The 13,397-nt window shown below is 43.9% G+C and overlaps 1 protein-coding gene across 2 annotated transcripts in view; it reads left to right on the top strand.

Annotated features, from left to right (window-relative positions):
* alg8 (ALG8 alpha-1,3-glucosyltransferase) overlaps positions 1-11,778 on the top strand; it is a 29,963-nt gene extending 18,185 nt beyond the window's left edge. The window contains exons 7-13 of one of the 2 annotated variants that reach the window (XM_083661308.1): positions 309-412; positions 934-1,054; positions 1,607-1,746; positions 2,633-2,772; positions 6,506-6,603; positions 7,687-7,759; positions 9,204-11,778. In XM_083661308.1, coding sequence (XP_083517434.1) covers positions 309-412; positions 934-1,054; positions 1,607-1,746; positions 2,633-2,772; positions 6,506-6,603; positions 7,687-7,759; positions 9,204-9,426 — 899 coding nt within the window. In that variant the 3' untranslated portion in view covers positions 9,427-11,778. The remainder of the gene's footprint in view (positions 1-308; positions 413-933; positions 1,055-1,606; positions 1,747-2,632; positions 2,773-6,505; positions 6,604-7,686; positions 7,760-9,203) is intronic. The other variant, XM_083661309.1, reaches the window with a different exon arrangement.
* Positions 11,779-13,397: the final 1,619 nt, after the last annotated feature.

Raw genomic sequence — 13,397 nt, 5'->3', positions numbered from 1 at the left:
TTTGGCGGTGAATGAGTTAATCGCAAAAAATAAATAAAGCCTCCTATAGATGAGCCTATCTAGTCTTGAGATATTATAAACCCAAGTGGCAAACCACAAAAACCTTGGAAGTATACACTGCAGCAGATGCAGTGGCTACAAGCACCCGGTGTCCATATATATATATATTCATGAACTGGGGCAGTGTTGATGTGTTGTGTGCTGATGTGTTGTGTGTTGATTTGTTGTGTGTTGATGTGTTGTATGTTTGTGCGTGCGTGCGCGTGTGTGTGTGTGTGTGCGTGCATGCGTGTGTGTGTTGTGTGCAGACGGCTCCGTCAGATGGAGCAGCTTCAGTGTGCTGCGCCTGGCGGCTCTGGGAGGCATCGTCTCCTCGGTCTGCGCTCTGTCCTTCGGCCCCTTCATCGCCATGGTGGGTGGAGCCTGTGTTCAGTGGGGGCATGGGGGGTGGAGCCTCTGTTCAGTGGGGGCATGGGGGGTGGAGCCTGTGTTCAGTGGGGGCATGGGGGGGTGGAGCCTGTGTTCAGTTAGGCATTAAGCTGTTGAACAAATATCTGTATACTGACTGGGACTGGAGTTTCTCTGCTGGTTTATCTGCTTGTTTTCATGTATCTGGTTTGTGTATTTTTTTATTTTATTTAACCTTTATTTAACCAGGTAAGTCATTAAGAACAAATTCTTATTTACAATGGCGACCTGGCAGTAGAGGGCCTCGATGTTCTCGGACCACTCAAGTTTATTGTTCATGAGTACTCCTCCCATGCAGGTACTTATAGCAGTGACAACCTCCTCTGCTGATACCTCAACATCCCCCACCGCTATTCTGAAACCAGGGGACCTCTTCAGTCTTATGATGTTATGTTGTCTGATGATGTCATGATGATGATGTCATGATGTTGTTGTCTGATGATGTCATGTTGTTGTGTGTCGCAGGGCCAGCTTCCCCAGCTGCTCTCCAGGCTCTTCCCCTTTAAGCGTGGCCTGTGCCATGCCTACTGGGCGCCCAACGCATGGGCACTCTACAACGGGCTGGACAAAGCCCTGGCTCTGCTTGGTCAGCTGCACTCTGTTCACTTCACCGTAAAGCCTGACACATACGTTAGAAACCCCCCTGGTCCGGGGGTATAAAGTGGTTTGTTCCGCTCTGTCTGTCTGAGGCCATTTACACCTGGCGTTAATTCACATTTTCTGTGATCAGATTGCAATCAGATTGTGTTTTATCACTTGACATGCCAGGTGTAAACACCCTCAAAACGCATTGAAGAAGGATTGCAATCTGATCGGCCAAACCACCTCCGGGAGGTGGTCAGGGATGCATTGTGTACACATTGAACACAAGTGTAAATGCAATGTGTCCTCTCAATCTGGATACAGCAACTTTATGCGGATTGAGAGGACAACCATTTCTGCAATCTGATTGCAATCAGATTGCAGAAAATGCATGTTAACGCCAGGTGTAAATGGAATCAGGATGAAGTGATAAAATACAATCTGATTGCAATCTGATCACAGAAGACGCATGTTAGCGCCAGGTCTAAATGGCCTTTTTGACTGACTGACTGTCTATCTGTCTATCTGTCTGTCTGTCTGTCTGTCTGTCTGTCAGGCGTTCGTCTGAAGTTGCTGGAGAAGGCGGACCTTCCCAGAGCCTCCATGACAGGCGGTCTGGTCCAGGAGTTCCAGCAGGCCGTCCTACCCTCTGTCTCTCCCTCCATCACTCTGCTCTGCACTCTGCTCGCTATCCTGGTCAGTACAAACTACCAAAAAAAAAACTATGACCGCACCGTGGATATATGCCTCCGGGTGAAAAGGGTGACATTAAACCACTCAGAAATCATCCTATTTTGCGATGAAAAAGGTGACTCTCACCTAAAGGTATATAAACAGACTTTAAACAGGCTATTTATTCCAATGAAATATGAAAAAGTCACAATGAAAGCTTTCCTTTAAAGTTAATAACTGTATTTTACAGACTCAGTTATGACAAAACAACACAATGTGGTCACACATACAACACTATTGCTGTCAAATTATTCAAAAAGGAGGAAAAAAGTGATATTAAACGTGGACAGTTTTGTTCCAAAATAGATATCTACTGTCTATAAGCCTTTTCCATGGACTGACTTTCTGAAGCTCATCCTTTAGTCTCAGTTTCAGGAGTGCAGTGGTGCACTGGTTTTCTACACACCTGACAATTAAATTTTTCATTCTTTCCATACTTATCTCAATAGTAATCATCCATCACTTCATCAATAACTATTGACATGCTATCAACAACCTTATATGATAAACCTTGCTTCGTCCACGAACAGACCCACACCACCACCCTTTCCACGCCCTCTACTGATACAGTGAAAATCATATCCCTGTAGAACAAGATCCGAACCCCTCTCTGGATCAATCCATGTTTCTGAAACAGCTATGGTATTAAAGGGGTTTATAAATTGTCCTAAATAATCTTTTATATTCTGCAAGCTTGCATACAAGCTTCGACTGTTAAAATGAATTATTGATATGCCATGCTCATATTTAATAGTCAAATTGAACTTTTGCTCTGTGTAATAGCAGCAGTTGGTGTTAATATTATCCCCTCTCTCCCTGCCCCACCCCTCTCTCCTCTTGACTCCCCCAGCCAGCAGTGGTCAGTCTCTGGCGCCGTCCTCGCGGCGCCCGCGGCTTCCTGCGCTGCATGGTGCTGTGCGCTCTGGGCTCCTTCCTGTTCGGCTGGCACGTCCACGAGAAAGCCGTGTTGCTCGCTATCCTGCCTCTCAGGTCAGACTCCGCCCACTCCGCTCTGTCTGTCTGTTGCGTTGTTGTGCTGTCCTATCGTTTCCCTCTGGTTTTCATTTCATAGCAAATGTGTGGTGCTACCTAGTCTGGTATAACCATCCTGATCATGTGACCTCACATCCTGTTTGAACCAGGGATTCCGCTAGACATTTTCCCAGACGGCCAGTGCAGCCGGTAACGTTCCAGAATTCCGGCCCTATCGAATATTTCCCGGCCACTATGTTTCCTGAATAAACGTTTTGAATCAATTTATTTCTCTATAGTCTATTCTTTATAGCCTCTATAGTCGTAGTCGATCATATTTATTCCAGTGTTGTCATTAAGAGGCCGATTTCGCAGCAAGAATATTTAATTGGTCGGCACGTCGTTCTCGGTAAGGACGCTTTCGTTATTGAAACAGACAACATGCATGCTCCTACTGTAGCCTATCTATCTGCATTTGCAGACACTCATGAACCCATATCTTCTGGACATGGCCTTGATGAAAAAACAACGTAGCGTTAGCTAAAAGTAATAAGTGCGACAGTGTCAGTGCAGACAGCAGACACAACTTGAATCTCCAGCAATAGGCTACGCACCTTAATCTCTCCCACTCCACACCTGGCATCTGCGGCAGCTCTCCTGCACTCGTTCTCGGCTCCCATGTGGCTTTATTTGTGGTAAGCATTTTGATTCATCTCCTCATCATACGAACCAAGCGCGAGCCATTGATTGATTGATTGATTCGCCCGAGTAGGTAAAAAGGTTTTTTACCTCCGCTAAATTGACAGCCTACGTCGGGTTGCTTTCGCTTTTGACGGCGGCAGGCACGCTTCTGTTTCTTTCCTGCCGTCTTGCTGGCCTCGGCTGAAGTAGGCTACTTGTCGTTGCATGATCTCGATTAAAAAAAGGACTGGCCTAGCAAGGGATGTCTGTTTTGACATTTCGGTTTCCTCCTGTGTGTTTCCTCACAGCGGGTCCAGCGCTGGCCGGCGGGACTGATGCTGCTTGTGTGGCTTTTAAACGGCGCTCTACAGTAAAGAAAGCGTCTGCTTTTTTTTTCTTTTTCACCAACACTCAACATACAGAGGATGGAAAAAATATGATGTAATAAGTCTCTATTTAAGTCGTATCTTATTGGCAACATCACTTAGGCTATAGGTCACACAATATTAGGCTATTTTATATAATTTATTTATTTATCTGGCATATTTTCAGCCGGCCACTTGAGCCGGTGACCTTTTAATTTGCCGCCCCACGGCAACAAATACCGGCTAAAAGCCGGCAATTGCCGGCTAACGGAATCCCTGGTTTGAACTCTACGTGTCAGTCTGGACTCCCAGCCGTCCACAGTGATTTCAGTGGGCGGGATTAGCGTACTTGACAGACAACTCCTTCAGCCAATCAGTGTCGCCAAAATCCAGACGAAAATGTCTTTTGCACCGAGAAACTCGGCTGGTGCATACTCGCATGCTCACATGTTCTTGTTTAATTGTTGTTATTGAGTCTATTTCTGCAATAAGTGCACTTATGACTTAACGTTAGCGCTCATTGCTTCAGGAGATGTCATTTCTGTTTTGCCACTGGTGGCCCCTTGATTAGCCCGGTCATGTCATCAACTTTGGCACGTTTGGACAGTTTGGACAGTTTTTTGGAAAAATATGAGTTGCTCACAGATAGTCAATATGGTTTTAGAAAGAAACGATCAACCTCAATTGCGCTAATGGATCTTGTAGAAGAACTAACAAGTACAATTGATAATAAGAAGTTTGCATTAGGCATATTTATAGATCTGAAGAAAGCATTCGATACAATTGATCATGACATTCTGTTACAAAAACTGGAATGGTTTGGGATCAGAGGGGTAGGGCTACATTGGTTAAAAAGCTATATAGAAAATAGACAACAATTTGTACAGATAGGGGAATATAGGTCTTCACTTTCAGACATCACCTGTGGTGTGCCGCAAGGGTCAATTCTAGGACCAAAATTATTTTTGCTGTACATAAATGATATATGTAATTTTTCCAATATACTCAAATGTGTTATTTTTGCTGACGATACAAATGTCTTCTGTGCAGGGGAGAATCTTCAAAAGTTGTTGGAGGTTGTCTCAGCCGAATTGGGCAAGCTGAAGTTGTGGTTTGATGCAAATAAGTTATCTTTGAATATAAAAAAAAACAAATTCATGGTTTTTGGAAATCGTAACATACATTTGAAGGCACCGGTGGAATTAAAAATAGATAGTGTTAGTTTAGAAAGAGTATATGAGAACATATTCCTGGGCGTCATAATCGACCACAACTTCAGCTGGAAACCCCATGTCAGCTATGTCAGGTCCAAATTAGCAAGGAGTGTGGGGTTACTGGGTAAAACGAGGCACGTTCTGAACCATAAATCACTGTATACACTGTACTGCACTCTCATTCTACCATATCTAATCTACTGTGTGGAGGTGTGGGGAAATACCTACAAGAGCACACTTCAGACAATAAGCACCATGCAAAAAAGAGCAATTAGAATAGTGAACAATGTAGGCTATTATGAACACACCAATGACTTATTTTTAAAGTCACAGACATTGAAATTTAGGGATCTAGTGGATTTCAAAACTGCACAAATAGTGTTTAAAGCAACACAAAATCTACTGCCAAACAACATCCAAAAAATGTTCAATGATAGAGAAGGGGGATATAACTTAAGAGGGAGATTTAATTTAAAACAGCCGATTGTGCACACCACTAAGAAAAGCATGTGCATTTCTGTCTGTGGGGTGAAGTTGTGGAATGGTTTACCGGAGGAGTTAAAGGAAAGTAAAAATATTGTTAATTTTAAGAGAAAGTTGAAACACTTTATACTGGAGAAATATAGAACTGATGGTTAACTGTCTTTCGATGATGTATAGTTCAAATGCTAAAAATGTATATATGACGTATAGATCAAATGCTTAAAAAAAAAAAAAAAAATTGCTTGCTGTTTTTGTTAATTTGTTCGTTTGTTTTTTTGTAATTAGACCATATGGAAAGTTTGTAATTTATAAGATGAACTGGGTTAGGGCATTTACAAGCTTATAGCTTCAGCCCTAACCTTTTCGGCCAGCATTGTATGTTTGTTTTGTTTCGCATGTTTGTTTGTTTTTTTGTGATGTGGCGCGAAATAAACTTTATTCATTCATTCATTCATAACTATGACACAGGTCCCTGATTGGTCCGGTCACATTGTAATTTCAGGAAGTCCAGACTGATATGTAGAGAACTACTCGCTTATACCTCCTACACATAAACAATGGGTTGGAGAAGTGATGGCTCATCTAAAGCTTGAAAAGTTGAAATACTCAATTCGAGGGTCTGTGCAAAAGTTTTTTAAAGTCTGGCAACCATTTCTAAATTATTTTGAGTCTCAATATGCTACGGCTACAATAGAGTAAAATTATATTCTGTCTACTTTTTTATGTTTCTATAATAAGGTGGTGATGGAACTGTGTGAGGTAGTGGTCATCAGTTATATGTTGCCGTTTTGTTTTGTCTTTCATTTTATTTTATTTTTTGTGTCTTCATGTGGGAAAGGGGGGGTTACGTTTTTTGAGTTTTTTTTTTGTCTGTTTGAAAAAAATCAATAAAAATATTTGAAATAAATGATATGTAGAGAACAGAACAAACAAACAGAATGTGAGGCCACATGATCAGTATGTTTTTTTACCAGGCTATGATGGGTTTGTTTGTTTGTGGTCCTGCAGCATCCTGGCGGTGGAGAGCAGAGAGGATGCTGGGATCTTCCTGCTTCTGGCCACCACAGGACATTACTCTCTGTTCCCGCTGCTCTTCACCCCCGCAGGTAACAAACACCTCAGCTGCTCAGTCAGGTAACACACACCTCAACTGCTCAGTCAGGTAACACACACAGCTCAGCTGCTCAGTCAGGTAACACACACTTCAGCTGCTCAGTCAGGTAACGTGTGGTAATTTACATAAGAAAACAGGTTTTGCTGTCATTTCGCTGCGCTGCGTCTCTCTCTTGAATCCCTCCTCTGCTCTGCCTATGGGGGGCGCTGTGGGGCGCTCAGACACACAAGCTGACTGACACACAGCGGTGAGCCTGGTTTTGGGCTGCATCAAGACAGCAACAGTTTGGGGGGTACGGTGGTGCAGTGGTAGAGCTGTCGCCTCACAGCTAGAAGGTCCTGGGTTCGATTCTCACCTGGGACGCTGTGAGCGCTGAACGAATGCGTGCCCGTCCGCATGTCCTCCACCGCCCGGGTGGGGTCGTCAAAAGGGCCTTTCTGTCTGGAGTTTGCATGTTCTCCCCGTGCCTCCCGGGGGTTTCCTTCATATAGGAACCCCTCACCAAAACATGCAATATCCTGGTTGCTAATGTGGTTCCTCCTCTGGTCGTTAAGGGCACCTGTTCGGAGGGAGGGGAACTGGTTGGAATAGCATGAACCTCCCACGTGCTATGTCCTACCGGTGAAGCTTCCCCTGTCAGGTGAAAAGAAGCGGCTGGCTAACTGCCCATGTCTCGGAGGAAGCATGGAGCCAGTTTCGGCTCTCCCCAGATCGGCAGAGGGTGGAGCAGCAACCAGGATAAATAAATTAAATTAGCACTAATTGTGGATAAAAATGGGATAAAAAAATCGTTTCAATGAACGAAACATACTGTAAAATAGTAGCTTACTTCATCGCTACCGTTTTCTCTTTAAAAGAGTGGTTAAATGAGCATCAGACAGCCCAGCGTAATGACTCGTTTCACTTCAGAATTTGATCAATTCGGTCTGATAACATTTGGTATGTCTAGAAGAGCCGCACGATTACATTTTTCATCCCCATTCCAGTTAGCAAAGGGCTAACTGTGGTTGTGTGTTGTTTTGTTGTGTTTTTTTGTCTTGTGTTGTTTTGTGTTGTTTTGTGTTGTTTTGTGCAGAGCTGCCCATCAAAGTCCTCCTGATGCTGATGTTCACGCTGTTCTCCTTCAGCGCTCTGAGCAAACTGTTCAGGTGAGGAACACCTTTGGTCGTGAGGTCACAGTGACCTTGAACTTTGACCTTTGACCACCAAAATCGAATCAGGGATGGGACGTACGGACGTGCGGACAGACAACCCCAAAAACATAATACCCAACAAACATGTCTGTATGTGTGTATTCATCAGTGTTTGGCTCGTTACTCGATGTAATATATTACTCATTACTCGTTTCAAAAGTAACATTATTACTTTACTTATTACTCCCTGCCAACAGTAATTCATTACACTCTCGTTATATTACTTTTCAGTTACACCCCACAATATTGCTAATTTCCTCCTTTCTCATCAAAATTCAGACGATGCATGTGCGTACGTGCAAATATAGGCCAAATAGAGAGCCGCAGTAACGAGTCCGGAAATCATCGATGCTAACAGTCCTGGTTCTTCACAGTTTTCACCTATGGGAGTTTTGAATGGGTCTTTGGCGCGATGCTTCTAATAATCTCTCTGGGCAACGCAAGCTTAATCAAACGCGAACCAGTGTTTAGTAATATCATCTTCACACACGAGGACCACTTTTATGAGTTTTGAAGCTTTTATGTGCCGTTAAAAGGGTCGGCTAAATGAGACTACAATGTCGACGCGGATATTATACGTCATCACGAGTGAACGCGGAAATTCTTTCTCTCGCAATCAATGCGTGGACGCCTATTGTTTTTCTGGATTGTTTATTGTAGTTCTGGATTATAGTAGTTCTGGATTATTTTAGCATAAGCTTTTTACCTCTAGGGCTCGCAGTTACGCTTCAAAACTCATGAAAGTGGTCCTCATGTGTGAAGATTATCCCGCTGAACCTTGGTTCGCGTTTGATTAAACTTGCGTTGCCCACAGACCTTATTTGAAGCATCGCGCCAAAAACCCATTAATAAATCCCATAGACAGAAACAGTGAAGAACCAGGAAGTTCGGGACTTCCGCATTCAGCCTACAAAAATACGTAATCCCTGCGGCTCTCTATTGCTTTGCGGGTAAGTTCAGCTAAGGCTTCAAACTAGCATTTTTTTTTATGGCTGGAGGCATTACATTTTCAGGTTGTCCACCCGTACGTACGTATGTACTGTACATCCATCTGTTCCGTATCTCACGAACGCCTTGAGGGATTTTTTTCCTTTTTTTTTCAAATTTGGCTCAAATGTCCACTTGGACCCAACTGATTAGATTTTGGTGGTCAAAGTACAAAGTCACTGAGTGTGGAGACCACACGTCGTTTTAATGCTGTGCCTGCGCTAGAGAAAGTACTGCAGTAACTTGAAGTTACTTGCATTAGTAACTAATATTATTACTGTTTTGGACATTTTAAACCCTTACACTACTCGTTAAGGGGGAAAGTAATATATTACAGTAATATATTACTTGGTAGTAACTAGTAATATTACCACCAAGTTAACACTGGAATTCATGCTCCTTGGCTCCTCAGCTCTCAGGGCCCTCTCCTCGGTCCACTGGAGACGGTCTACCTGCTGGGCCTGCTCCCCCTGGCCACAGCCTGTGAGCTCGTCTTCCCGCTGTCGCCGTGGCAACAGACTCTGCCCTTCCTGCCCCTGCTGGCCACCTCGGTGTACTGCGCCACGGGCGTCTGCTATGCCTTCATACGCCTGTATGTTAGCATGCTGAGGGAGCCCAAAGCCAAACAGCTGTGAGCCGCGCCTGGAGAGACAGTTCTGATCGCCAACACAACTTTCACACCATAGATATAGACTGTTTTATTTATATATATATAAATAATAATATTGTTTTCACAACATTTCTTGACCCATGTGGTAGGCTAAACTTTGATTTGCAACTGTTCGTTTTTAGTCATTTCAACAAATAAATGTGTTGGTTGAGAGAGATTAAAAGCAGCATACAGTAGGCTATCAGAGCTGAGAACTGAAACGGCTTTTCAGTAAAAACGAGTGCTGATTCATTCATGTGCTGATATACGGTCGTTTGAGAATGAAAGCGCACTCAGTACTGCACATAATAGCGTTTCATTGCGACTTTTCACGGGCTGTTCTCACTATTACCATTGTACAATGTAACATGCTGATCACTTGGCTGATCACTTCTGAGTATAAAAGCATCTGCCCCAGCGCGAGGTCCGCACGTGACTCGCGGAGCTCCACTTTGCGAAGCCTCGCTCGAGTATAATGAGCCCTTAAGCTGAACTTGCTTTGCCCGGGGGCCACTTTCATGAAATGATAGAAGGCCAGGGGCCAGTTAACTCATTGAGTGCCAGCCACTTTTGGAGAACGGACGCTCCCAGTGCCAGAGTTTCAGAGCGTTTTCAGTGATATCTCGAGGCCCGCAGAATATTGTGTGATATTACTATGTAAACACCGAACACGCACAAAGAACGATGAGACTCTCTTCTATCATCTGCAAAACAAAGTTTATTGATATCATTTTCCGTTCTTTAGTTATCAGCCGGAGAAGATAGGTTGATTTCAGCAAAAACACACGTTTCAATTTAGAATCTGAGATATTCAGCCTTTTGTGAAAGGAAGCATTTCAAGCACATCATTGACTCTGAAGGTAATATTTTCTGATGTAATGACACCTCAAAAATAATTTCCTTCAATAAAACAGTGAAAACAAAGGAATTTTGTTTGGCCAAATAATATTTTTTAGCTGCAACCAGCAGCGCTGGCCCCTGCGTGCGCAGACCCTACACCTCCTTGCTGGTCTTGATTTACTGCTGGTGGGCATCAGATATTCTAGCTTGTTTGCCTGTCTCTGTGCATCGAGCCTGCTCTCTGGGTCTGTGTTTACTGTCAATGGTTGTATGCTGCCCTGCGTGCCCCACCCCCCTCCTCCTCCTCCTCCGTGGGAGTGTCTCTGGGGCTCTGCTGCGAGTGCGTTTGCTCTGCGTTTGCTCTGCACTGAAAAGTGCGCTGCACCCCGCTTTTTCACAGCCTGTCGCCAGCTCCCAGCTGAGAATAATATAACTTTTCAGAAAGACGCTGGTGTCGGCAACTAAATCATATGGAGGGGCTCAATTGTGGCAGCAGATTGACTGCTGTTCACAGGCACAGCTAACGTTATGCTTCATGCATATCGATGCGATTTCCGTTTCCACATGACTTCTTCTCTCTTTTTTCCTCGCCTTTCTCTAATCTGGAGAGCACTGTCGCCACCTAATGGGTCCCTAAAATAGCTTTTACACATTCAACATCCACCATACTTTCACAGGAGATGGATCTGGCTTTGATCCACGTCCCACCGTCAAAAAACGCAATTGACGAACATACTCATCCTTGGCACTCTACGTTACTAAACGAATTGACGAACATACTCGTCCTTGGCACTCAATGAGTTAATAAACAAACAATATACATTTTTCTGTAGCAGATTGTAGGTTTTTGGGGTGTCAGCCGGAGTTTAGTCTGACAGTTAGGTCAGTTAGTTAGGTTAAGTTAGTTAGGATAAGTACATACATAAGTGCCTGGGTAGCGAGCAGACGGCAGTATTTGACAATTTAGCAGCTAAATGATAGATTATTGAAAGATATTCCATATTCCAGACTGAAATGCTATAACAGAAGTGGATTATTGGCCAGAATGACATGAACATTTGGACACTTATTCAGCGGGTATCTTGCATGTTGCGTTCAGGTGCACTGTAAAAAAAAAAAAAAAAAGAATTGCAATTCCATCGCGGGCCACACAGGGGACTCCCACGGGCCCCCTGTGTACAATGTAACATGCTGATCACTTGGCTGCCGTTCTGACTAAAAAAAGCATAAAAGCATCTGCCCCAGTGCGATGTCCGCACGTGACTCGCGGAGCTCCGCCTCGTGGAGCCTAGCTCGAGTTTAATGAGCCCTTAATGAGACCTGCAATGTCACACTGAGGAACGCTTATAAGTCCAGATGTTATTTCCTGCTGCTGAATGTGAGCTGGGGTTTGAATGTCAGGAGAAGATGACGATGTTGAAGTATTTATAAAAGGACCAAAACCAAAATGGAACGACAATTTGTGTTATTTTCTATGTTTTGCAATAAAATAATGTGTTGAATTTGTCCTGAGGGTGTGAGTTTATTTCCTGTTCTTCAGTTTCTCTGAAATCCTTCATCCTCATTCCATTTAAACGAGACTAAAACAAAATGTTTAGTTTTTTTATAAAAAGAATTCAGTAGTGTAGAACTTTCCTAGGTCCAGACCTTCGATTCTGCCCACTCCATCGAGATGGGTTTTGGCATCGCGATATCAAACGTCGATTTCCTCGTTTGAAAAAAGAATTAGCCAATCGGTGTTGATAAACGGTGCAATGGGCGGGACTAATGCCGTTGTCAAGCTGTGTGCCGAGGAGTAATAACAATGGCGGACGCCATAGACAAGATGGCTGCTTCTGTCGAGACTGTTTTAAATAGATTCAAAGTACCAATTACTTTGAAATCTGAACAGCACTCTGCTTTGACATTTATTCAAAGGTGGATGCCTTTTTACGTTTTCCCAACTGGATTCGATTTTTCAACGAGTTGATATCAGGCTACAATACTGTAATATTTTCCTGAAAATGTAATAAAATTTGCACAAACCCAATAATTTAATAACTTGACCAATAAATGAATAAAATGTCCTGACTGATTGATATTGTTGAAACGGTAGGCCCACAACCAAAAAACTTTGGCCTACAGCTTTAACATGTATAACAGCTTAACAACTCAAAATAGACTGTTTTCAGGACAGCTTTAAATGGTTTAACTGGATCCCTGCTCAAACAAGCCCAGTAACATAGCTAATATGTTCAAGCAACTATAATTGTCCTGTGGCCTACGAGACATATTTGTTTGTTTTGGTGTCAAAATCGCTCTGAAAAATACATTATGTGCAGGTGAACGAGGAGCAACCACGTTCTCGCTTGTTTTCAGTCTTAGACAAGCGAGAGGGTCCATGTCTTCAGACATAGACCCTTTTCACAGCATCCACTTTGTGTCTCAAAGGCAGGGTAACAGCTGCAACCAAAACAGGAATGAGGGCCCCAGCACTGGAACACCTAAATGGAATGGAAGTTGGAAACCATCATTAATGTTTTGGTTACACCTGTGTTTACCCTGCCATTGAGACATGAAATGGCTGCTGTGAAAAAGGCTCTTGATAACCTCGGAGGCATACATTTCCGAGTAATTGGACAATTTGGAAGCGGTTCTAATCGTTACTACTGTATATACATAAAGCAGAGAGTCCTGGAGGAGCCTTCTGGAGGTTGCATCACCGGGGAAACCTGGGCGTCCAAACCAGTAGCAAGGTTATCACCTCACCTCATCTCCCAGGCCTCCCCTCCCTCTCCTCCCTGGCCTGGTTCTCCTCGCACGCCAAAGCCTCTTGACTCTTGACTGCAGCAGAAAGCTCCAGCAGCTCCATGATCTTATTAAGGAGTTTATTTTAGCCTTTCCTTCAGGCGTCCTGCCTGCGGAGCTAAGAGGGTTACAGACTCCTGAGTCCTGCCTGCTCTCTGCAGCCTCTGTGGGTCTGACTGATGGCAGCTCGTCCTCCATGCAGACCAGGAGCTTCTCCCCGCTGCTGCTTCCTCCTCCCTGGCCCCGGGCAGAGGGTCGAGGGTCTCCTCCTGGACTTCTTCACCCGACTCTCCACCGAAGACGCTACAGCCCTGTCAGCATCGTCTGGGT

This window comes from Poromitra crassiceps, assembly GCF_964638095.1.
Source record: "Poromitra crassiceps genome assembly, chromosome: 26".
Taxonomy (NCBI): Eukaryota; Metazoa; Chordata; class Actinopteri; order Beryciformes; family Melamphaidae; genus Poromitra; species Poromitra crassiceps.
This window is presented reverse-complemented; position numbering and strand designations above follow the sequence as displayed.